At 39.4% G+C, this 26,564-nt stretch overlaps 1 protein-coding gene across 1 annotated transcript; it reads left to right on the forward strand.

Annotated features, from left to right (window-relative positions):
• The first annotated feature begins 1,189 nt into the window (after nucleotides 1-1,189).
• AP3M2 (adaptor related protein complex 3 subunit mu 2) lies at nucleotides 1,190-24,897 on the forward strand. Its single transcript, XM_049631496.1, has 9 exons — nucleotides 1,190-1,293; nucleotides 2,980-3,322; nucleotides 6,880-7,051; nucleotides 11,322-11,459; nucleotides 18,588-18,673; nucleotides 18,929-19,062; nucleotides 20,855-21,062; nucleotides 21,337-21,481; nucleotides 22,624-24,897. Exons 2-9 carry the CDS (start codon nucleotides 3,050-3,052, stop codon nucleotides 22,722-22,724), a joined length of 1,257 nt encoding a protein of 418 aa, XP_049487453.1. The 5' UTR covers nucleotides 1,190-1,293; nucleotides 2,980-3,049; the 3' UTR covers nucleotides 22,725-24,897.
• The last annotated feature ends 1,667 nt before the right edge of the window (nucleotides 24,898-26,564 follow it).

The raw sequence follows: 26,564 nt of genomic DNA on the forward strand, positions 1-26,564 counted from the left end.
ATCGCTAACACTTTTCTAACTCAGTCCTCACAACTCTGCAAAGTAGGCACTACTAGTGCCCTTATTTGAGAAGGTAGGAACTTGAAATTTACAGAAGTAAAGGTACTTTCTCAACGTAACAGAGCTGGCAAGTATTGGATCAGGATTAAAACCCAGGCAGTCTGTCACCAGAACTCATGTGATGCCACATCATCCAGCCATTTTGATTTTGGATTTTCTCTTTTACTTAAAAAATTAGTCAACTATCTCTCCTTAGCAAGTATGTAAGAGAACAATCCCTACCACCTTCAATATACATTTATCATGGTCTTCTTTACGGAGGAGCTGCCACTCATGCTTCCTTTCACCAAAGTGAAAACTAAAGCCCAAGCAGGGTGGCAGCCTTGTGGTCTAGATCAACATTATTACCATTAACACCAGTTGCTGTTTTATTGAACACATACTATGTGCCAGGCACCTTGCCATATGTCATCTCATTTGATAACTAATTTTTAGTTTAACTGAAGGTGAAGCCTTGTTTTCTGACTTCTACTTCATGGCTCTCTGGATCACAATGATTTAAATCACTTAAAATGTATTATCAAAGTCATTGGAACTCCAATGCAATTTACAGAGAGACCTGCCCAACTCTCTCATTTTCAGATCTGGGAAATGAGATTCTGAAAGGTTAAGTGCCTTGTCCAATGTTAAGTTGTCTAGCTGGGGCTGGAAGAGGCCTCCTGTATCCAGGTCCAGAGCTCTTGATGCTATATACAGCCAATCATCTTTACCCAATGTACATAAATGAAAAGACATCGTGGCTCTTTTTAAATAGTTGTTACTACCCATGGCTTATTATTCATGATGCTATTTCACAACTCATGCCCTGGAAGTCACACTTTTTAGCATCCCCCTCGAGGTGCCTTCCACGTTTACGAAGGTGGCAGCAGCAGCTGCCCCTTTGTGACTGGTTGACTAAGGTCCAGGCGGCCCTCAGACCGATCTCGACAGCCAATCAGGGCTCGGAGCCACAGAGCTGCACCAACCGGAGGTTGCCGAAGCCTCAACACGGGCCAACTGGGAGCTCGAAGCCAAGAAGAATGTGACCCGCGGACAGCGATCAATCAGAGGGGAGGAGCGGTTCACTGACGTCCAATCAGCGGCTCTTAGGTCCCGGTCGTGGGCGCTGCTGCCGTGAGGACCGTCGGCCAGCCAATCAGCAGATGAGCGGCCGTCGGCGCGAGTGTGGGGGGCGGTCGGGGGTGGGGCTTGCCCGAGCGTCGGAACTGTGGGCGCTGCGAAGAGAGAGGCTGGGTGAGAAGGGCTGAAGACCCGGGTGGGGTTAGGGGCAGCGCGGGCACGCACCGGGCCGGGGCGGGGGCTGGAGGCTGGGGCACACGAGGGTGCGGGCGGGGGCACGCAGGGGTCCCAGCGGGGCGCGGGTGGCAGGGTCAGAGTTAGGAGATGCGGCGGGATTGACTCTCAGAGCTACGGGATATGGCGGGGAGAGAGGTGAGGGACCAACTACCGGGCTGGGGAGGTGGCCCGCTCCGACCAGGTGGCTGAAGGAGGAGGGGACACTGTTGCCATGGCAACGCACGTGTGCTGTCTGGCGACCTTTTTCACCGCCTGAATGTGCGCACACCTTAAATCCGCCTCCTGATCACCCCCACCCTAAAGGGCCTCCATCATCCTTTGCTCGCAGGCAGCTGGGCTGAGACCAAAAATAACCCTGTTTAGCAGCCGCCTCTCCTCCTCCCCAGCCTGGTTACTCCCCTCCTCCCCTCCCTCCTGCTGTCTCGTCCCCGGGCAGAGGGATTAAGCTCGCCCTGGGGCCCTTGGTACAACAGGCCATTGCGGTTTGACCACCTGGTCCAGTTCGCAGCCAGCTTGAGGAATGGCCACAGCTGGGGTACAGCCGGCTGTCTCTTCCTGGGGACTGCACCGTAGAGATGCTGCCGCCTGAGCGACCTGGGGTATCCCTCAGATTTCTTTAAGGCATCCAGTGCAGAGCCTTGTGCATAACAAGTACTCTAAGAATGCGGTCTGACTCCATGAATAAAGACCACAATGATAGCTTTCCACCTATGGACCAGCGCTGTCCAATAGATCTATAAAGCGAACCAGATACGTAATTTTACCTTTTCTGCTAACCACGTTTTTAAAAAAGATTAGGTTAATTTTAATATATTTTACTTAACCTGACATATCAGAATATCAATATTAACTGAATATTAATTCACGAATCAATATTGAATTATTGGTATCTAAAATTCCTTTTTAAATACAAGACCTTCAAAATCTGGTGGGAACTTATACTTACCTCACATCTCAGTTCAGACCAGGTACATTTCAAGTGCTCACTGGCTGCATTTAGCTGATGGCTGCCATATAAGACTGTGCAACCATAAGCATTTCTCATTTCATGTGGCTGAATACATAAAACTCAATATTCTTTGAAACTCTCTTCTGTGCAGGGAGCACTGCAATGAGGCAACAAAAAACATGAGGCATGGTCTTTTTTTTTAATGTTTATTTTTGAGACAGAGACCGACAGAGAATAAGCATGGGAAGGACAGAGAGAGAGGGAGGCACAGAATCCGAAGCAGGCTCCAGGCTCTGAGCTGTCAGCACAGAGCCTGATCCGGGGCTCCAACCGATAGACCAGGAGATCATGACCTGAACCAAAGTTGAATGCTCAACCGACTGAGCCTCTCAGGCGCCCCATGGCATGGTCTTCTTTGTCAAGGAGCTTCCAGACCAGTTGATATATCAGACATCCAAAAATTAAATTGAGTTTTAAGTGGTAGTAATTAAGGCAATAGTAAAGATAACCAGGCAGTATATAATTGGCAAACAAGATGGCTGATGAATTATCCTTAGGAATTGTAGGGAGCAATACTTTAGGCTCTTAAAGAAGAGGAAGACATGAGTCTACTCGTGAAAGATAGGTAGGTGTTTTGGTTGAGTGGAACTGACCATAGCTTCTTTTATTTTTAGGGTTGAAAATTGGCAGTCCTGAGGCTTTCAGACTGAAAAAGACTTCTCTCTCTCACTGACAGTCTCCATCATGATTCATAGCCTTTTCTTGATCAACTCCTCTGGAGATATTTTCCTGGAAAAACATTGGAAAAGTGTGGTCAGCCGTTCTGTCTGTGATTACTTTTTTGAGGCACAAGAGAGAGCTACCGAGGCAGAAAATGTACCTCCAGTTATTCCGACTCCTCACCACTATCTCTTAAGTGTTTACCGTCACAAGATCTTTTTTGTGGCTGTGATCCAGACAGAGGTCCCACCGCTGTTTGTCATTGAGTTCCTTCACCGAGTAGTGGACACGTTTCAGGTGCGTGAATGTGAGAAGGCTCATGCGTGTAAATTATAAAGTGTCTGTATAGTTCTGTTTCCATTGTATTCAGCTTCAATTAAGGAACTTTTTAAAAAATCAAAACTGACTTTGCTCACTTCCTCTCCCATCTGATAAGATCCTTGTTTCTGTTTATGGAACTGGCTGCACCTGAAATGGTACATTGAATACTTCTGAACCTGTTGCATGAGGAAGCCACTCTACTTGGTATGATTATATACAGTCATTTTAGTTCTGGAGATTGGAATCGCCCCACTTTTTATTCATAAATCAGAGGAATTTAGTTTGGGTTTTTTTTTTTCTTTTTTTTAGTGGACTTGATGCTAGCCATTGTTAAGTACATTGCTATGAGTTGCATCAAAAAGTAATGAGTGTGTAAAGACACGTATATTTTCAAGTGTTAGAAAAAACTAAGTAATGCTTGTTTCACTCTCTTTGGCAAGAGTAATTTGTGAAGCCAAACTTCATCTTGGGTTTGGAGTGCTTATCCAAAGCGTCTGAGTACTAGTGATGAGCTTTCATTGCAAACTAAGATTGGAAAATCTTCTGTTCCTGTAAGAATTTAAGTGACACATTTTACAAGACACAGTTTTCACTTTGAGTTTTTCTTTCAGGAGTAGATTTGAAGATCTTGGGGAGCAGGGTACAGGGGAAGTGAAAGTAAGTTATATCAAGATGTCAGCACTATTATTAGCTCAGGATTTTAGGCTTCCCAGACCCTGGATTCAAATATGGGATCCTCCCTCTAAAAGAATTGCTCAAATTCTACCTCTTATGGTCACTTGCCTTTTATTTTATTTTATTTTATTTTATTTTATTTTATTTTATTTTATTTTTGTAATGTTTATTTATTTTTAAGAGAGAGACAGAGCATGAGTGGGGGAGGGGCAGAGAGAGAGAGAGGGAGACGCAGAATCTGAAGCAGGCTCCAGGCTCTGAGCTGTCAGCACAGCCAACGTGGGGCTCACACTCACAAACCATGAGATCATGACCTGAGCTGAAGTCGGACACTTCACTGACTGAACTACTCAGGCTCCCCGGTCATTTGCCTCTTATTATTGTCGTCATACAATAAGTGAGAAGCAAGGGCCCTTTGGTTTAATTTCTGTGTCATGTGTGGTCTGGAATTGGTCATATGAATACAGAAATTGTGGAATAAGAGAAGAAGAAGAGAATGATGACTCAGATATTATGGTGAAATTAAAAAATAAGTCAAAGAGTCCTTTCATTTCCAGTCATATCTGTATCACATGTCTGGAAAATGAAAATATATTTTATAATTTTTTTCCCACAAATACTTTCTGGTAGTACTATTCTGGGTTTCCAGTTCTCATGTGGCATACCAGTTCTTTCCCACAGTGAAAACCTGAGAATTATAAACCCCAGTATGTGGAGTAACTAAAAGTAGAAGAACCCAGTAGTTATGACCTTAAACTACTCTAATTGAGCCTTATTATGATTTCCACATATGATATTTTACCCCATTCTAAGATTAACAGTCCCACTGGTGAAACCCAGCATTTGCTTCATCCCTCCATAGCAATATTTTGTAATCTGTTACGAGACAGGAAGTGAGAAAAGTTGTTTAATCTCGTTGAAAACACAGAGGACTTTGGGATAACAGTAAAGTTCCTAGTTTGGAAGTCTGGGACTTCAGAGCTTGTCATTTTTGAAGGATTTGTTAAAAGTAAATGGACATACCCTGATTTTAATGTCTTTTCTCTCTGGCTGCATTATTTGTTTAGTACTAGAATATGATGGAAGAGTTCCAGTGCTAGAATTGCACATAATTTTGCTATAGCAATTTGTCACACTTACAAGTCTTCTTTCCAACTGCTTAGTTCACGTTATGTCTGATTGATAAAATCTGGTGAGGTGTTTTATTTATTTTTCAAAATAAAAACACTCTTGGGAGGAAATGTGTTACCTCCCCCCCTTCTTTTTAAACATTTTTTTTTAACGTTTATTTTTGAGACAGAGAGACAGAGCATGAACAGGGGAGGGTCAGAGAGAGGGAGACACAGAATCTGAAACAGGCTCCAGGCTGTGAGCTGTCAGCACAGAGCCCGATGCAGGGCTTGAACTCACAGACCGCAAAATCATGACCTGAGCCGAAGTCAGCTGGTTAACCGACTGAGCCACCCAGGTGTCCCCTCCCCCCCTTCTTAAATCCTCATTTTTAAAGAAGTCTTGTTTTAGAAACACATTCCTGACTCTTAAGTGTTCTTAGATATTGCAATGTCTCTGACAATTGTTATTATCTGATGTAATTTTAATTTAGATCACGTGTACAGTCCAGTTTTGGATGTCATGATTTTAGGAGCATGTTGGAAAACTAGAGCATATCCAAAGAAATAGCAAGATGGTGAAATGATCTAGAAACCATACCATAGCGTGAATAGTGGAAGGATCAAACAGGGTTTGGCTGGAAAAAAAAAAAAAAAATGAAGTGAAAGTTAGCTGTCTTCAAATAGCTGTGGGGCTGTTATGTAAATTTGTTCTGTAAGGCAGATCTAGAAAGCAAATTTCTGTTTAGCAAAAGAAAGAACTTTTGAATAATCAGAGCTTTCCATGAATAGAATGGGCTTTCTCAAAAGGCAAATGGATGAATTCAAGAAGGATTGTATGACCATCTCAGAGGTCCTGTAAAAGATGCGACCGACGTTCCTAGAAGGGCCTCTAGAAGGGCCTCGCTAAATGACTACTAGCATTTCTTTTTCGTCATCATGCATCACGTTTTACAAAGTGTTTTATAATTTACAAAGCATTTCCACATGTATTATCATTTAATCAATCATGCTTAGTTCTTATAACCTCCTTGTGTGTCCAGTGGTATTATCCTGATTATACTAGTAAAGAAATCAAGACCTGTATCAGTTAGCATGACTTACTCTGGTAAGTGACAATAAGGTTACCACCCAGGTCTTCTGATTTGGAATCCAGTGCTTTTTCCACAACCCAGATAATTTAGTATCTAAGTTTAGCCTGTGTTAGTAAAAAGACAAAGCCTTCTTAGAATCATCCTAACATCTTAGAGACTTTCTGGTGTGCTAGTTCATCTCCCTCATTTCATTTTATTTCCTTCTCATTCTTATTTGCTGTATCAGTGTTAAGAGATAGCACAACAGAAAGCATTAAGAAGATTTTTAGGTCCAATCTGGGTCATATCAAGTATTATTATTTTGCATAGTTCTTTCAAATTCTTGTTCCTAAGCACATGTAATAGTTTAGGTTCAGTTTTGTATTCGTCATGTTTTGTCTAGTTGAAGAAACTAACCCCAAAAGGTTAAATGACTTTCTCTTAATTTATAAAAGAAGTTAGTGATGATACTAGTACTATAAGCCAGTCCACTGTTCTATCTACCAAACCGGGTTGCTTAAGAGAACTAAGGTTATGCTTCATTCCTTCATTGCAGAAGAATATTCCAGAAACACTGAGTAAACACATGGACAGGACTAGGTCCTTATTTTTTAGGAAGATTCTTTTTGTTACAATCTCTGAATGCTATATATTCTACATATTGTATTTTCATCAGGATTATTTTGGAGTCTGTTCAGAGCCAGTGATCAAAGACAATGTGGTTGTGGTTTATGAGGTACTGGAAGAGATGCTTGACAATGGGTTTCCATTGGCTACCGAGTCAAACATCCTCAAAGAACTGATAAAGCCTCCCACTATCCTTCGAACGGTTGTCAACACCATAACAGGTATGGAGAAAGAGGAAACCAAGCTGCTGCCATCCTGGGTGTGGCTTTCTCTGGTGTGGTGCACTGTTTTGAGTGCTTGTCTTTGGGCTCTCAGATGTCCAGGTGCTTTAATTTTGTTCGTTATAGTCTTTGATTATGACCTGAAATACGTTTTTGTTATGTAGAAAATGTCTTGATTTCAGTGACAATAAAGTATGCTTCTTTAAAAAGCATTTCTTTCTGATTACAGAAGAAGCACATGATTATTAAAGAAATGTCAGAGATACAGAAAAGCACAAAGACCTTGAAAATAACTTAATCACACCATAATTTTGACATATTTTCTGTTTCTTCTAGACAGATGAATAACGAATAGATGCATAGATTTTTTAAAAACAACTCTTGTCTATTTTTTAAAACTTTCATCAATATTTTGTGAACATTATCCCATTATGATACATTTTCTTTTACATAATTTTTAGTGACTTTATAATTTTCTACCATATGAAATAGACCCTAAGTGATTTGTTCAATCCATATTTATGATGGTTCTGATTTTTTGTTCTTTTAAATAACGGGAATTAACTCTCTTATACCTAAATCTTTGTGTACATCTTCTTTGATTTATTTTCAGTAATAGAAATGGAAGTGCTAAATCAAAGGGCATGCACATTTTAAGGACTTTAATGCATTGTGCCAAATTGTCTTCTAGAAAATTTATAGTTTCAGTAGCTGTTTCTGTGCATCCTAGCCAATCCTATTATTAATTTTTTCAAAACTTTGGCATTTAATAGTTTAGTCATGTCTTATTTACACACTCATTTTTTTTAAGTTTATTTATATATTTTGAGAGAGGGAGAGAAAGAGAATCCCAAGCAGTCTCCACACTGTCAACACAGAACCCTGTATGGGGCTTGAACTTGTAAACCATGAGATCATGACCTGAGCCGAAACCAAGAGTCAGACCCTTAACTGACTGAGCCACCCAGGCACCCTACACACTCATTTTTTATTACTAAGGAAGTTAAAACCCATTCGAGTATTTATTGACTGTTTTTCTTCTATAGTGAATTATCTACTTGTGTCCTTTGCCCAGCTTTTCTTTTATTGAAATGTTTTTTTATACTAACATAAATTTTTTTAATGTTTATTCATTTTTGAGAAAGAGACAGAGCATGAGTAGGGGAGGGGCAGAGAGAGAGAGGGAGACACAGAATCTGAAGCAGGCTCCAGACTCCAAACTGGCAGCACAGAGCCCAATGTAGGGCTCGAACTCATGAACTGCGAGAGGATGACCCTGAGCCGAAGTCAGACGCTCAACCAACTGAGCCACCCAGGCACCCCTCATACTAGTTTAAGAGAAGTCCTTTCATTTAAGCACATTAAACCATCATGTATATTTCCAGTATACATGATCATTTGTAGTTCTGTATATTTTTTGAATCCTATGTCACAGATATTTTGTCACAATCTGCCTTTTAACATTGTCTATGGTGTTTTTGTTTAGCTACATTTAAAATTTTCTGACTTAGTCATATTAGTCATTCTGCTTCATTCAGGTTTTACATTGTGGGTCTTGCTTCATATATAAACAAGGGTTTGCATGACATTTGACAAACTGATTGAAAAAAATATATATATATTTTATGTTTTTATTTTTTGAGAGAGAGAGCATGGGTGCATGTGCCTGCATGCAAGCTGGGGAGGGGCAGAGGGAGAGAATCTCAAGCAGGCTCCATGCTCAACGCTGAGCCAGGATGTAGACATGGAGCCCGATCTCACAACTGTGAGATTGTGACCTGATCTGAAATCAAGAGCTGGTTGCTTAACTGACTGAGCCACCCAGGCGCTCCCCACCCTGAAAAAAAATACTTTTTTTAAGTATAAATATGCAAGAATACCGGGACAATTTTGAAAAAGTACTGCAAAGGTGGATTTTCCTTGTCAACAAATATCAAGCTATATTAAGTTCATATAGGACAGGAGACAGAAACTCATACATAGATAGATCAGCTATTAAAGGGCAAGACAGTTTTGAAAATAAATATTTTTTAAAAAGAGTAAGAGAGGGGCACCTGGTTGGCTCAGTCAGTTAGCATCTGACTCTTAGTTTTGGCTCAGGTTATGATCTCCTGGTTCATGGGTTCAAGCCCAGTGTAGCGCTCCTGCTGATGGTGTGGGCCTACTTTGGATTTTCTCTCCCTTCTCTCTCTTGCCCCTTCCCAGCTTGTGCAGTCACTGCACTTACGCACTCACTCTCTCCCTCTGTCTCTCAAAAGAAAAGCAAGAGAGAAAATGTGTTCTATCAAATACAAGATATAAAGTTTTGATAATTTTAAAAACATAGGTATTGGCCCAGTAATAGACAGATAGGTGACTAAGATAAGGTAGAATGGTCAGAAACAGACCCTTTCTTTTGTAGGAATTTGGTATAGATAGATGTCATATATATCAAATCAATGAATCAGGGGCCAATTGTTAAATAAACTATATTAGGACAGTCGGCTTTGATATAGAACAAAATGAAGTCCTTCCCTACTCATTCTGTACAGTAAATTCCAGCAAAGAGTTAAACACAAACCTTATAATTGTTAGAAGAAAACATAGGGGAATGTCTTTTTGATCTCAGAGAAGGGAAGGTCTTTTTTAAAAAGTGTATTTTCTTCTGGTTCTTTTATGGTTTTACTTTTGGATTTAGTTCTTTAGTCTATTATCTTGGTATACAATATGAAGTAAGGCTCTGTTTATTTCTCCAAAATTTCTACCAGTTTTCCTAGCACCATAACTTATCCTTTTCCCCTGTTTTAAAATGATATTTTTATCTTGTACTAAGTCATTATGGATTCTTGGTCTGTTTTTAGGCTTTCCTGCCTTATCATACTGCTTTAATTATTATTAATTTTTTTTTTATGTTTATTTTGAAAGAGAGACAGAGCATGAGCAGGGGAGGGGCGGAAAGAGAGGGAGACACAGAATCCAAAGCAGCTCCAGGCTCTGAGCTGTCAGCACAGAGCCCGACACGGGACTCATCTCATGAACGGTGGACCTGAGCTGAAGTCAGCTGCTTAACTGACTGAGCCACCTAGGCGCCCTATACTGCTTTAATTATTATAGCCTAATGACATGTTTTAACATATGGTGCCTCTTTTTAAGAAAACACATTTGTTGGGTTTTTCAATATTCTGGATTCATTTAACTCTTAAACTCTTTGTTAGTGCCTGGATCATTTATAAATACTATGGAGTCATTTTTCTGAACTTCTCTTAAATCTAGAAAAAGATACCTGAGCTGAAAGTACCTTTTGAAAAGCTGAAATGTTGTGTAAATATGCTGAATATATGCGTGTGTTTAATGTTTCTTTCTTTAGATTAAAAGGTCCAGGTTACAAAAGAAGGAAATAGATTTTTAATTAGTTATAATATTTCAGAATTTCAGTATAGAACTTTTGAATTAAAAAAATATTTTTGAGGGGCGCCTGGGTGGCGCAGTCGGTTAAGCGTCCGACTTCAGCCAGGTCACGATCTCGCGGTCCGTGAGTTCGAGCCCCGCGTCAGGCTCTGGGCTGATGGCTCGGAGCCTGGAGCCTGTTTCCGATTCTGTGTCTCCCTCTCTCTCTGCCCCTCCCCTGTTCATGCTCTGTCTCTCTCTGTCCCAAAAAAAAAAAAAAACAAAAAAAAAAAAACAAACGTTGAAAAAAAAAATATTTTTGATGCTTGTGGGAGGAAAAAACAAGGAATTGATTTGCAACTCTTAGGGAAAGATCTAATTTGTATTATTTTCCTAACATTCAGTGTACATTAGTTGTAGTAAAATGTGTACATTTTAATACCTAGCATAAATGTACCTAAGAACACCTAGCATAAATGTACCTAAGAACGTACCTTAAACTAGACTACTGTTTTTACCCATGAAAATTTTATATTTATGTAGATTACCATCCCTACTGAAAGCCAATACATTATTTAAGCTACAAGCTATTGTGAAATTTGAGAGACCAACTTCAGGTTTCTTTCAAAACCAAAATATGATATCTGTTTCTCAAGTAACTTTTTTAACCTTTATTCTGGTCGAGGAAGCAGACCAGATGGCAACAACTTTTTAAAATAGACTAGGTTACCCATATATAAGTTGGGAAACTCTTATCTTTTTTTTTTTTTTTTTTTTAATTCTTCAATTGAGTGCATGAAGAGTGGGAGCATAGAAACTCCTAGGGAAGTGTTCTATGATTATTAGATAACTGGTTACATCTAACCACAATGGAATTAAATTACAGTAATATTCATTATCTTAGGAAGCACCAATGTGGGTGACCAGCTTCCTACTGGGCAGCTGTCAGTGGTGCCCTGGCGACGGACTGGGGTGAAATACACTAACAACGAGGCCTATTTTGATGTGATCGAAGAGATTGATGCCATCATTGATAAATCAGGTAGGTGTTTTTAATCTGTTTTCAGAACTGGAAAGTATAAAGATGGGGTGCCTGGGTAGCTCAGTCAGTTAAGTGTCTGACTTCAGCTCAGGTCATGATCTCATGGTTTGTGAGTTCGAGCCCTATGTCAGGCTCTGTGCCGACAGCTCAGAGCCTGGAGCCTGCTTGATTCTGTGTCTCCCTTTCTCTCTGCCCCTACCCCGCTTGCTCGCTCTTTCTCTCTCTCTGTCTCTCAAAAATAAACGTTAAAAAAATGTTTTGAAAGTGGAAATAGTCTCCTTCATATAATGCTTGCTAGTATCAGAATTATCCCCCATTCAAGATCATTCATTTTAACTTAGCACCTACTTTGTGTCAGGCACTGTGCTGGGTACTAGGAATAGACTTAAATATTATAATGCAGATGACACAATCATATATATAGAAACCCCTAAATACTCGACAAAAACTCTTAGAACTAGTAAACAAATTCTGTAAAGTTGCAGGGTACATAATCAACATATAAAACATTTCTAAATATAATGAACTATTCTAAAAAAAAATTAAGAAAACAGTCCCGTTTACAATAGCAACAAAAAGAACAAAATAGTTAGGAATAAACTTAACCAAACTTGTACTCTGAAAATTATAAAACATTGATGAAGAAAATTAAAGAAGACACAAATAAGTGGAAAGACATCCTGTGTTCATGGATTGGTAGAATTAATATTATTAAAATGTTCATACTACCCAAAGTGATCTACAGATTCAGTTAATCACTGTCAAAATCTCAATAGCATCCTTTACAGAAATAGAAAAACAGTCATAAAATTCATATGGAACCACAAAAGATTCCAAATAGCCAAAGCAATCTTGAGCAAGAAGAACAAAGCTGGAGACTTCATACTTCATGATTTCAAAATATATTACAAAACTGTGTAATTGAAATAGTGTTATACTGACATAAAAGTAGACACATAGACCAGTGAAACAGAATAGAGTGCTCAGAAATAAATGGGGCGTCTGGGTGGCTCAGTTGGTTAAGCGTCCACTCTTGATTTTGGCTCAGGTCATGATTTCATGGTTCATAAGATTGAGCCCGCATCAGGCTCCACACTGAGCATGGAGCCTGGGATGCTCGCTCTCCCTCTCTCTGTCTGCCCATCCCCCACTCGTGCTCTCTCTCAAAATAAATAAACATTCAAAAAATATCTTTTAGGGGCTCCTGTTGGCTCAGTTGGTTGAACGCCCAACTTCAGCTCAGGTCATGATCTCACAGTTCATGAGGTTGAGCCCTGCGTTGTGCTCTGTGCTGACAGCTCAGAGCCTGGAGCCTGCTTCGGATTCTGTGTGTGTCTCTCTCTCTGCCCCTCCCGCATTCATGCTCTATCTCTCTCAAAATATACATAAACATTAAAAAAATATTTTTTTAATTAAAAAAACAGAAAGAATTGGTTAGTCCTTGTGAGGGGCAGTCTTTAAAAAATATCTTCTAAAAAACTGATTTTTAAACATTTACAGTCAACTGATCTTCAACAGGAGAGCCAAGATTGTACCATGGGGAAAGGATAGTCTTTTCATTAAATGACGCAGGGAAAACTGAATATCCATATGTGGAAGAATAAAATTGGACCCTTACCTCACACCAAAAAAAAAAAAAAAAAAAAAAAAAAAAAAAAAAATCAACTCAAAATGGATTAAAGACTTAAATGTGAGATGTGAAATCATAAAACTACTAGAAGAAAACATAGGGAAAAAACTTCTTTTTTGGGGGGTGGGGTAGGGGAAAACTTCTTGACACTTGTATGGGCAATGATTTTTTTTGGATTTGACACCAAACGCAAAGGCAACAAAAAGCAAAAATAGACAAAAACTAAAAAGTTTCTGCACAACAAAAACAGTCAACAGAGTGAAAAAACAACCTGTTAGAGAAAATATTTGGAAACCATATATCAGATTAGGGGTTAGAACCAAAATATACAAAGAACACACAAAACTCAATAGCAAAAAAAAAACAGATAACTTGATTAAAAAGTGGGCAAAGGATCTGACTAGACATTTATCAAACAAAGACATACAGATGGCCAATAGATGTATAAAAAGGTGCTCAACGTCACTAATTATTAGGGAAATCAAAACTACAATGAGATATCACCTCACAGTAGTTATAATGGCTAGTATCAAAATGGCAGACAATAAGTGTTAGTAGTGTTGTGGGGAAAAGAAAACCCTAGTACACTGTTGGTGGGAATGTATATTGGTACATTCATGGAAAACCATCAAAAAAATAAAAAATAGAACTACTTCGTGATCCAGTTTTCCCACTTCTGGGTGTATCCAAAGGAAATGAAAGAATTAGCTCGAAGAGGTATCTGCACTCCCATGTTCATTGCAGCATTATTCACAATAGCCAACCTAAATGTCTTTTGATGGATGAATGGATAAGGAAAATGTGAGATAGACATGCACACAGGCATGTTATTCAGTCACAAGAAAAGAAGGAAATTCTGCCATTTGCAACATGGATAAACCTGGAGGACAGTATGCTAAATGAAATAAGCCAGAGAGAGAAAGACAAACACTGCATAGTCTCACTTATCTGTATAATCTAAAATAGTCAAATTCATGGAAGCAGAGGGTAGAATGGTGTTACTAAGGGCTAGTGGGTGGGGGAAGTGGGGAGATATTTGGTCAAAGGGTACAGAGTTTCAGTTATGCAAGATGAGTAAATTCTGGAAATGTACAGCACAGTGACTATAGTTAATACTGCATTTTATACTTTTTCTCAGCTTTATTGAGGTATTATGGACAAATAAAATTGTAAGGTATTTAAAATGTATATTGTAGTGATTTGCTGTATGTATTCATTTCAAAGGATTCCCCCATCTAGTTAAATTAACACATCCATCACCTCATCATAATATGTATTGTATACTTGAAATTTGCTAATTAATATGTTAATTAACTTGTTTGTGGTGATCATTTCGCAATGTATATATATCAAAATATCAAGTTGTATACCTTGATTATATACAGTTTTTGTTAATTATACCTCAATAAGGCTGAAAATGGCAATTCAAAATAATATGATGCAGACCAATGCTTGTTGGTGTTACAGATCTTATCCTTTTAAATAAAAAAATTGTTCTTTAATGGTGTTCTAGATCTTGTCCTCTTAAGTAAAAAAAGTAGCAAACGAATCTCTTTTAGATTTCCTTTTGAATGTATTTGACTCCCAAATCTGATGGCAGAACTGACATTGTAATCACTAAAATTCAGGGAGCCTTCTTTTCTATCTATTCTGAATTACAGCAATATGTCCTAGAGCTTAGAAATTTGTAGAAAGTTCTTTTCACATTAGTGAACTCATTCATTCAACAAATGCTTATCGAAAACCTGTTGTGTTGTAGCACAGTGCTGACTAATGGATATTTGATCATGAACAAGATACAGTGAAGGAATATTCCAGGTCACACAGTCCCCTTCTCATTGAGAATCTTTGCTGATAATAGTGTAATAATAATAATGACAGTGGTGTGTAATGGGAGGTATCGCTACTGTGAGGATGTCATACATGAGAATTATGTGGAGAAAGAAAAGGCTAAGGATTCCTGGAAATGAGCAAGGGAAGAAGAAATGAATTGCAAATGAAAAGACAACAAATACATATTTGAAGATGAGATATAGAAATTCTCAAAAAGGAAAGGAAACCCAGTAATTAAGTTATTGAATAGCGACCTATAATATCCCCTTCCCACACATATAGGAAAACAACAATTCTTTGTTAATAATGAATAAAGATATGTCATTTACAGGGACGATTGGTAGTCTGTCAAAATAGAGGGGGTCTACATCTTTCCCATGACAAGCCTTTGGAGATTCTTGTTATGTAAATGTGGGTGGTGGCCACTGGCTTTTGGTTCAATAATGATTTCAACATTTTTTGACTAATAATTTCTAAATTCTGCAGCAAAGTCTTTTCAAAACCTTAATCCTGAATTGTGTTCAATACACAAAGTTCTGGACCTCTTTATGACCTGACTTTATTGTAGCTATTGTTATTGACAGTGATTGTGATTGTGATGTTATTTTGTTGTTGACAATGGTGAGGTTCTACAAACAAAGGAGACAAAAGAGGCCAGAAAGAAAGAAAGTGAGAGTTTATGGCTGCAGAAGCTTATTTAGAGTCTAGTGAGGAAGAGGGAGGTAAAAAGGCAGAATATAAGCGATGTATCCCACCCATCCAGAGCAAAGTGTAAAGAGAGCTGATAGTGTTTATGCTTTATCAGTAGAATGAATGGAAGTTACTAAGACCTTCAGGGATTTGGGAACAAAGTAGGTGCAACACTTTAAGGTGAGTAAAATATTTTTGGGAAATAAAGTAGTTCAGCATGAATGCATTGAGAGGCATTAAAAAAAAAAAAGTAATGAGGCTTTAAAACTAAGTAGGCAGCAACTTTTCATATTAGCCCAGAACTGGAAATAACCCAAATGTCCACCAGTAACAGGACACAAATTTCAATATGGTCCCATAAGAGAGTACTGTGTAGTAATGAAAAAGAATGAATAATCCATATATCCAGCACATGAATGAATCTTACATTGTTGAGTAAAAAAGATAGATGCATAAGATTATATACAGTTATATACATTTATATGAAGTTTGAAAACAGGTACAACTTCATCAAAGGTAACAGAAGTCAGAACTAGCATGGGGATGCAAGAAGAGCATGCTGGGATGCTAAGAAGTTTCTGTGTCTAAAGTTATTTACTGTGGAGGAGGAAAAGGCAGTGTTACTGCACAGGGCCCTAGATCCCCAACCTCCCATCATCTCTTCCCCTGTATGCATCTGTCCATATGGCTAACTTTTGACATGTATATTTTTTTAGTTGTTTTTTTTTTTTAACGTTTATTTATTATTGAGAGACAGACACAGAGCATGAGCAGGGGAGGGGTCAAGAGATGGAGAGACACAGAATCTGAAGCAGGCTCCAGACTCTGAGCTGTCGGGGCTCGAACCACAAAGCGCAAGATCATGACCTGAGCCAAAGGCGGATGCTTAACCAACTGAGCCACTCAGGCGCCCCTTGACACGTATATTTTTACAACCTGTAAATTCTGAATCAGCCTGTCTTGTTTAGACTGTATACATTCTTATATCTGACATTCTTGTAACTACTGTGTGATCAGTAAGATTCCTAGAAGAAATTCTGCTTTAAAAAAAAAAAAGATTGCCAGGTGGAGAGGGGTGACATATATTCTACATTAATGGGTGGTCAGTCTGTAGGATCTTTAAAACAAGTATATTGTTAACAAATATATTATAACAAAGGTGAATAAAGGCATAACTAAAAACGGGAAAAAAAAGGTTCTGTATCTTGATGTGGGTGGTATTTGCATGGGGTGTATACATATTTAAAAATTACTGAGTCATACATTTAAGATTTTTGCATTTAAGTAGAAGTTTTCCCACAAAAAAAAAGTACACAACAACTAGGTAGATAGTTAGCATGCCTTGCATGCCATTTTAAGGAGAACCATTGGGAGTGATTGAAGAGGTTTTTTGTTTTGTTTTTTTTTAAGGTTTGTGTATTTATTTATTTTGAGAGAGAGAGAACGAGCAGGGGAGGGGCAGAGAGAGAGAGAAAGAGAGAATCCCAAGCAGGCTCCACACTGTCAGCACAGAGCCCAATGTGGGGCTCGAACCCACGAACTGTGAGATCATGACCTGAGCTGAAATCAAGAGTCATGATTTCGACTGAGTCACCCAGGTGCCCCGCAATTGAAGAGTTTTAAGTTGGGGAGTGACTTGATTCAGATTTGTAGTTGAAAACTATCAGTCTAGTTGCAGTGTGAAGAGTGGCTTCAACTGAAGACAGGGAAACCAGGAGGCTGCCAGCTGAAGTCCAGGCACAAAATATAGATTCCATAATGGTGGTCAGGAAGGAAAGGAATGAATAGATGTAAGAGACAGAAGTCAGAAAAGAGAGGAATTGATAATTGATTGGATATGAGCACTGAAGAAATATAATTAGTCAAGGATGCATGTATGTTTCTGACTTAAGCAGCAGGTTAGATGGTACCATCATAAAGAAAATAGGGGACACCTGGGTGGCTCAGTCTGTTGAGTGTCTGACTTCAGCTCAGGTCATGATTTCGCGGTTTGTAAGTTCAAGCCCCACATCAGGTTCTGTGGTGACAGCTCAGAGCCTGGAGCCTGCTTCAGAGTCTGTGTCTCCCTCTCTCTGCCCCTCCCCCACTTGTGCTCTGTCTCTCTCTCTCTCAAAGATAAATAAGCATTAAAAAAAATTTTTTTAAAAAGAAGGAAAATAGGAGAGCAGATGGAGGAATGGAGCTGATGTGCTCACCTTTTGATGTATAGAGTCTGAAGTGCCTCCATGACATGCAGGTAAAGCTGTCTAGTTTGGCAGGAGTGAGACTGTGAACCTGAAAAAAGAGTAGGCTATATTTGGCCATTAATGACAATCAAAGCCTTGGGAAGTAGGTGAAGTAACTCAAGGAGACCATGTTGAGTGAAAGAAAAGAGATGTTCAGAATTGTGAAAACACATCAGCATTCAAAAGATGTGCAAAGAAAGAGAAGCCTACAGAAAGCACAGAGGAAGAGGAGCTAGAAAAACAGAAAACTAGGCGAGGTTAGAAGAAAGGAGTGTTTTACAAAGGAAGAAGTGGTCAAAAATGGCATGTTGCAGACAGGTCCTGTGGGATAAAGACCAAAAGTGCCCACTTGATTGAGCAGCAGAGCTCATTGGGGACCTTAGGGAGAGCAGGTTCTGCTATGACGTTTTCTGAACCATTGGTTATGATGACACCCTTTTTGATTCTGGGGCTAGAATGAAAACTTCTTTAAGCTAATTGTCTCTTTAATCTTTTATCCCCATTGCTTCATCCTAGTGTCTCATACTTGATATGCAGCTGATAAATGTTTGGAAGGATGGATCAATGGATTAGGTAGATGAACTGGATAGATGGACAGAAGGAAAGAAGAAAGGGAGGGAGGGAGAAGAAAAAAGTTGGGAAGGAAAAGAGAAAGTTAAAGAAGGTGGTAGGGAGGAAGTAAGTTCGTTGGGAAGGACGGAGAAGCGTCGAATAGCTTCTTACTTTCTCTTTGTTTTGTTCCTATCTCAGGTTCCACAATTACTGCTGAGATCCAGGGGGTGATTGATGCCTGTGTCAAGCTGACTGGAATGCCAGACCTTACGCTTTCCTTCATGGTAAAATCCTGAACCACAGGTTCACATCTTGGGATGGCAAATTAACTGTTTCTGGAAAGACAGTGGTGAGAATGGAATGGAACAATAAGAAATAAGGACAACTACAAAGTTTATATCAGGCTTGAATTTTCTATAAGTAGCTACAGAATTTCTGTGTGCATGTGTTTAAATAAAAACAACATCTGAATGACTTTCCTGAAAGAAATGTGGGTGTTTAATTCCTACTTCTTGCTTTTCCTTGCCCGGTAACTACAGAATCCCAGGTTGTTGGATGATGTCAGCTTCCATCCTTGTGTCCGTTTCAAGCGCTGGGAATCTGAGCGTATCCTCTCCTTCATTCCTCCTGATGGAAACTTCCGCCTGCTCTCTTACCATGTCAGTGCACAGAAGTAAGCAGCCCTTATAATTAAGAACAGAATCTGTGTATATGTGTATATGTGGAAATAGTATCCGTAGTGATTAAGGACTCAGGTTATGGAGTTACCTGGGTTCAAATTCCAGCTTCTGTACTTAACTAATCGGGTAACCTCAGGTGAGTTGCTTAACCTTTCTGTGTCTGTTTTCTTATCCCCTAAGTGGAAAATGAAAAAAGTACCTTGTTTGAGGATTAAATAAAGCAATCTAAATAGTGCTTAAGAGGAAGTTAGTGCTCATAGTTTGCTGCTGCTATTTTTGTTGATGTTATTATATGCCTAAACAAGAACTTTTTTTCTCAAATTGGAATCTGAGTACACCTGTATTCAATCCCCCTAACCCAAAAGAGCGTTAAATTATACTATGAGAAACTATAAAAGGCAGTCATTTTTGGTCTTGAACATTCTCTTTAATATCTTGTCTAAGGACTTTTATTTTTATTTTTTTATTTTTTTAAATGTTTTATTATTTTTTTGAGAGAGAGCATACAAGCAGGGGAGGGGTGGGACAGAGGATCTGAAGCAGGCTCAGTGCTGACAAGCTGACAGCAGAGAGCCCGATGCGGGGCTTGAACTCAGAAACCATGAGATCATGACCTGTGCTAAAGTTGGATGCTCAACTGACTGAGCCACCCAGGTGCCCCTGTCTTGTCTAAGGACTTTTAGAAGGTGTGTAGTAGAAGATATACACACTGAAAAGAGCTATGACACCTCAGAGCCACCAATACTTTCCTATGTGATTTGGAATAAATAACTTAGGAAAATATCTGCGTGCTTGAGAGCAAAGACTCTGGACTCAGTCTGCCTGCACTTAAATCCCATCTTTAGTACTTATGATACATGACCTTGGGCAAATTACTTAATCTTAGTGAAGTATAAGGACATCATTATTTATCTAGAAAAACAGGACAATAGCAGTACCTACTTCATACTTATTAAACAAGGTAATGGAACTAAAACACTTAGCATAGTATTGGCACACAGGAGTGTTTAATAGATGTTAAAAACTGTTATTGCTTTGGTATTAATCTGTGATTTCTGTTTCCTGTTCTGTCCTATTGTGACAACCTACCATACCTCATAGGGTTTTTGTGAGGATCAGAGAAAGTCAGGTAAAGACACTCCTGAGATACTATCAAAGGTCCATGAGGTATGCATGTTACTCTCCCAAGTACAGATAATTATTGGTCACATGTTGTAAAGTAAAACACAGAAATATGGTGACTCCTAATTTTGATCTGTAATGCCTTTCTCATAGTAGGCTTAGTATACTCTTTGATTTTTGTTATCTTATTCAGTCATTGGAAGACTTAGTTTATTTACTGGACAGCGTCTTAGCTTTACAAAAAGAAAAAAAAATTAAAGATTACTGTTTTTTTTTTCCTGTGTTTATTTTTTAATATAAGGAGTAAAGAAGTAGGTAATAATACTTAAAAGTCCTTAGACAAGATATTAAAGAGAATGTTCAAGACCAAAAATGACTGCCTTTTATGGTTTCTCATAGGATAATTTAACACTCTTTTGGGTTAGGGGGATTGAATACAGGTGTACTCAGATTCCAATTTGAGAAAAAAAGTTCTTGTTTAGACATATAACAACAACAAAAATAGCAGCCGCAAACTTAATGAGCACTAACTTTCTCTTAAGCGCTAGATTGCTTTATTTAATCCTCAATGAGGCAAAAAAAGCACTTAGGATAAAATGAGAAAATGTTGCCATTGTTTCCAGTATAGTAATGAAATTGGTTTTTCATCTCTCCCTTTTCCAGTCTGGTGGCAATTCCAGTGTATGTCAAACATAACATCAGTTTCCGGGATAGTAGTTCACTTGGACGCTTTGAAATAACGGTGGGACCGAAGCAGACTATGGGGAAGACCATAGAGGGAGTGATTGTCACCAGCCAGATGCCCAAAGGGGTCCTGAATATGAGCCTCACTCCATCTCAGGGGACACATACATTTGACCCAGTTACCAAGGTAGGAGGAGAATAAGCAGGAAGTTTTGAATTGCTGATGTTAAATAGAAGTCATTATGCAGGAGCTCTCCAATAGACTTTCCAGCTTGTTGAAAGGGGAGCTTGATCAGAGGGACATCGTTTTTTCCTTGAGATAATTTATGGTGACAAATAGTTTTCTCTATTGAAAGCCAGTTTAGAGGCTGCTTGTAATACTGTGAACAGATACCCTGAGGTTAGAGATCAGCCACCTCAAATGACGGCTTCCACTGTAACTTCTTTCTTTTTCTTTGAAGATGCTGTCTTGGGATGTAGGAAAGATAAATCCCCAAAAGCTACCAAGTTTGAAGGGGACCATGAGTCTTCAGGCTGGAGCTTCCAAACCAGATGAGAACCCCACAATTAACCTGCAATTTAAGATCCAGCAGCTGGCCATTTCTGGTAAGTGATTCTTGGCTTCAGTGGCTTGATGAGAACAGAAGTGGCTTTCTCCACTAGGACGCAGACATCAGAAAGCCTTCTGCTGACTCCCTGTTTACAGAGTTTGGTTTCATTACCTGATAGGTAATCTGGAGTAAAATCTTCCTAGCATTTCTGGGGGAAATCTATAATCCTTACTTTCTGAAGTTGGATTAAGGGACCTGACCAAAAATGTCTAAGATGCAGTTGAGAAGGAAACAGTATAGGTGGACAGGGCGTTCCCCAGCAGGTTTTGAGTCATCCTAGGGTTGTCAGTTTGGGGTTCAAAGGGTTTTAGCATGGGAAGGCTTCTGCATTCTCAGCTGCTCACTGAAAAGAATAATTTCCCCTCCATCCCCCCAGTTTCAGAAGACTTTCGTATTTGCTTTTATGAACATGTGGAACCCAAGTCAGCCCACTGTAGTCTACACCTGTCTTAGGATGATGATGATAGTAATAGTTACCATGTACTGGGCATTTACTATGTGCCAGGCAGTGTTTTAAGCCTTTGTCATCTGTTTTATTATTTAATCCTTAGAACAGCCATGTAAGTAAGATAGATAGGAGATGACTTCAGCTTTATATGAAGTTCCTATTTTTCTTTACCAACAAAACTTATCTAATTTAAGTGATTAGCATTCACTTAAATTAGAAACTCATCATAAATGTTAGAGACCTATACAGTATAAAATATGTTCTGCTTAATGCAGTGAGAATACTTATAGGAAACACTCATTTATTAATGCATTTATTGAGTTATGCTTTATTTCATTATTAATTTCATTAATTCATGTATTCTGTCCAATAGCTGGACAAAAACATAGAGTGGTCTTATTTTTTCCTTATCCTCCTTTCATCTGCATATAACTTTCTGCCCTTCCCACTTTAGAAACAGGTCTTCTAATAGGATAGCTTCTTGTTGGAGCAATTTTTTATTATCAGTGTGTGGGCCAAGAGTGACAAATCTGTGAGCCTCAGAAAAGTGAAATAAATAAGGGAAAATTATTATTATTTTTCTGGTTCACTGTTATAGCTATCTCTATCCCACTGATCTCTGAATTGAAATGAATTTAGACAGATACGCTACATGCTTCTTTTGAATAGTGCTTATGTTTTCCTTCCAGGACTCAAGGTGAATCGTCTGGATATGTATGGGGAAAAGTACAAACCCTTTAAGGGCATAAAATACATGACCAAAGCTGGAAAATTCCAAGTTCGAACCTGAAGGGAGAGTTTTGCAAAAAGAACATTCACTAATGCTTTTTTGTTTCTTACTTGTCTAAAAGTAAAAAGTAATCAGCCTGTCTCCTAGGTCAGTATCCCCTTTTGGACCCACCCACTCCCTTTTTTCCTTAGCCTGCAGTGCCGTGGAGCTAATCAAGGGAGAGAAGGGTTGCCAGGGAGAACCGGACCGAAGTCAAACACAATCAGCATCAACTCAGTTCTGAGAGAAGAGCTGTGTGACAGAGGGTAGAGATACCTAATGCCATATTGAACTATTTTGAACATGGTTACCATAGAAAAGGACTAGCATTTGTTACTTGCTTGGCTTTACTTCTCTAAAGTCAATGAACGACTTCTGTTTGTTGTTTAAGGTGGAGAGAAAGATAAGAAAGAAGGAAAGAAAGCTTGGAATAAAATGAATGCTAGTCAAGGGAAGGCCAGCAAAGGGTCTGACCTTTGAGGGAGAAGAAAGGAAGTGGTAGTAAAGACGTGTGAGCACACGTGCTCAGACGAGAGCGGGGGGTGGGAGGTGGGGAAGAGCAGTCAAGCCCCACCGGCAGGACGGTTGGAAAGAATAGAGTTGAGTTGGTTTCTTTCTGATCCCTCTACTTTGATATAAATATAAAAAAATTACTAGTACTTCTAGAAGTGAACTGGAAACTTCTTAAATTCGGGTCCGCTAATGACATGGAAGACTCCATTAGAATCAGATTTTCCTTTGAAGACTGCCACTATCTGACCAGTTTTCAGATACTAACGACTGTTAGCCTTTAGCACCTGGCCTGTCGTCTGCAGTGAGAAAGTGACCTGCCCTCTTCCTGGTGGCGGTTGCCTGAAATGCCCCTTTCCCTAACCCAGAAGAATTATCATATCACAGAATTCACCAGCCTTTTTCCTGTTCCACAAGGACAGTTTCAGAAAAGCCAATCCCATAATCCCCAGGGCAGCCAGATTCTGTGTGTCACAGTATTGAAGTGTAGGTGGCCAACTCATTCCTCGTGAAGTACATCACAGCTGTAACCCAGTGGTGACTCCCTATTTACTCTTGTCAGTGCTAGACTGGTGCTGGAGTCTAAGCCTTGCTGTCTGAAACTTTTCCAGCAGTAACCCTAAGTAAAAAAAGAAAGCTTACCGTCAAGGGGTATGGTTCATCCTGGAAGCTGCTCAGTAAAGTTGATTTCCCTGGAGTCTTCTGCACTGGACTGTAATAGATTTATCAACAGTATATATACCTACCTAACCATCTTTGTTTCAAGGCAGAAAGAAATTCCCTAAACCTTTGAATAAAACTGATGTTGAAGGAAGATGGGCCATGCTGATCATGTGTAACCCAGTTTAAGGAACATGGCAACTGAGGGAGTACCTCAGACTTTCCCAGTGGGTAATTTTTACTCTAGTTCGATATATATATTAACCACTTAAATATTTATATAAAAGATAGGTTTTTAAATTCTTACTGCTATAGCTTAAGGAGTGATACTGTGCTCTGCTTCATGCGTGGGGAAAAATGAAGACCTATACTCTTCAAACCATATAATTTTTCTCTAAAGTCCTGTTTCTAAATATTTAAGTAATTTTGTTTTGCTAGTTTTATCTCCCTACTTCCTGGACTTGTTTTTGCTGCAGAGTAATGTTGCTTTGTGGTTTTCCTCTGGGATAAATCATGTTGTATGCAAACAGATGTGTTCATAGTCCATCACTCCAGAATTTTCCTGAACTACTATGTCCTATATACACCCCTGGCAAGGTAGGGGAAACATCTCTGCCTCTGTGATCCCAGAATACTTGGAATTACTTCTCCTGAGGACTCTGAAGGATTTTAAGGTTTCCTAGATCATAGGAAACAACCAGTCTTGGTTCCTGGATATTTTTAGCTTTATAAATCCAGCTGCTAAATTTCCTCGTGGACAGCTCACCCTAATTTCAAGGGAAGAACTTGAGGAGAAGTAGAGTATGTAGGGTATGGGACCTGCGGGCCTTGGCATATGAAGTAACATGTCACCTGTGTAGCAGACCTCTGGAGCCCAGTGGAGAACATTACTGCTACCATCCAGCAGTGTGTTAACATTAACTAGTGCAGGGTGTTGTGATCGAGCTGTTCAATTCCAAAATATGTGTCTTATGTGGAAGTATCTCCTATGCTTAAGTCTTAATAAAGTTCAGTTTTACCTGTCCTCTATGTCCTAAGTGTTTTGTTATCAGGACTAACAGTGGTGCTATGCCTGGTAGGCCTCAGTAGAAGCACTAAGAAATAAATCAATTTAGGGAGGATCTTACGATTTTTGTCTCTTCAACCAGCAGGCCTAAAGCCATATGTTATAGTGTGATTTTCTAGTTACCTCTGGAAATAGGAGATGTTGATATAATGTCATTTTTAAGGTTGTAAAAGCAAAGGTTGAGATCATGTTTTCCCCAGTGTGGAAAAGACAAAACCATTCAAGCTGCTGATGGCTATTCTAGTGCTTTCTCTGCTCTCTTGACCTTATGTTGGTCAGTTCAGGCATGAAACAGGGCTTCAAGGTCCTAAGCATCTTTTTTTTTTTTTTTTTACATTTTAGAGAGTGAGTTCGGGAGAGTGGTAGAGGGGGGAGAGAATCTTAAGCAGGCTCCACACTGAAAGCAGAGCCTGATGTAGGGCTCAGTCTCACCACAGTAGGGGAACTCATGACCTGAGCTGAAATCAAGAGTCAGATGCTCACCTGGCCAGCCATCTAGGCACCCCAGGTCCTAGACATCTTAATTGTGATAGGGATTTCTTGGAAGATAAGTCATTGGCAGTCTTTGTAAAGTATGGATACTGGTTGTTATCCCATATCTGTACTGATACCCTTTTGTAAATCCCTCCTGGCCATGAAGAGGACTTATTTCTGTTCGCAAACCACAGTGGTTGGTGTTTATTAATACTCCATCCCATCTGTCTTAGTCGTTGATATGTCTTTTGCCCTTGGTCTGGCAGTCCTGTTTGCACCATGGTGAATTTTGTAAAACTTGTACTTTCCTCTGTGGCCAGTAGGTGGCGACGCCATGCCAGGATGGGATTAATTTTTTTAATTGTTAGAATTTTAAAAGGGGAATTGAATTTGAAACTCTTAAACCTCCCCCCAAGATACCAAGTACTGGATTGTGTGAGTTTTTGGCTTTTGAAGTTAGACGTGGAACCAGAAGTTTACGACACTCTGCGATCACCAGACTTTAGATCTGGGCTCTAGAAGGGTGGCTATTTCTGTCATCTGAGTTTCTCTAAGTCGCTGCCCACTTAAATGTATTGCACAGCTATCTGATAATCTTTGTTCTTAATTTTGTTCTTCAGGTCTGTTAGCATCTATTTGCTTTATTAGCCAGCTGGGGATAAGGAACTATTTAATTTCCCCTTATATGTTGTTCCATGGCCTAAGAAGTTCCAGACATTTTACCCTGAATTTCCTAACCTACGCTGGGAAATGATGTGTTGTTGTTCTTTGAATGTATTTTAGTATAATTCAAAGGGGTCTCTTTGCAGGGCTGGTACTCTGCCCTGTAGCTCAGTCAGTGGCCCCTTGTGAGCAATTGTCTTCATCCAAGTTGGCCGTTGCTAGGACTTCATCCAAAGGAATGTTGGGGCCTTTAACTTGGCCCACCCCATCAAGGCCTTACTGCTTCAGTTCATATTTCATTCACCCTCTGCAAAAAAGCTTGTCATGCAAAGGGGAGGGCCTGAAACCACCTGGATTCCTGGCAGAGATGTGGGAGCTGGGAGTCTCCTATTGCTGTCCTCAAGCAGTGTTTCTCTAAAATGGCTGAGGTACACTTTGATCTAAAACAAAACCTGCCCCTTGTACAGGGAAGTAGCGGGCAGTCTAAA

This window comes from Panthera uncia, chromosome B1 (genome assembly GCF_023721935.1).
Source record: "Panthera uncia isolate 11264 chromosome B1, Puncia_PCG_1.0, whole genome shotgun sequence".
Lineage (NCBI taxonomy): Eukaryota > Metazoa > Chordata > Mammalia > Carnivora > Felidae > Panthera > Panthera uncia.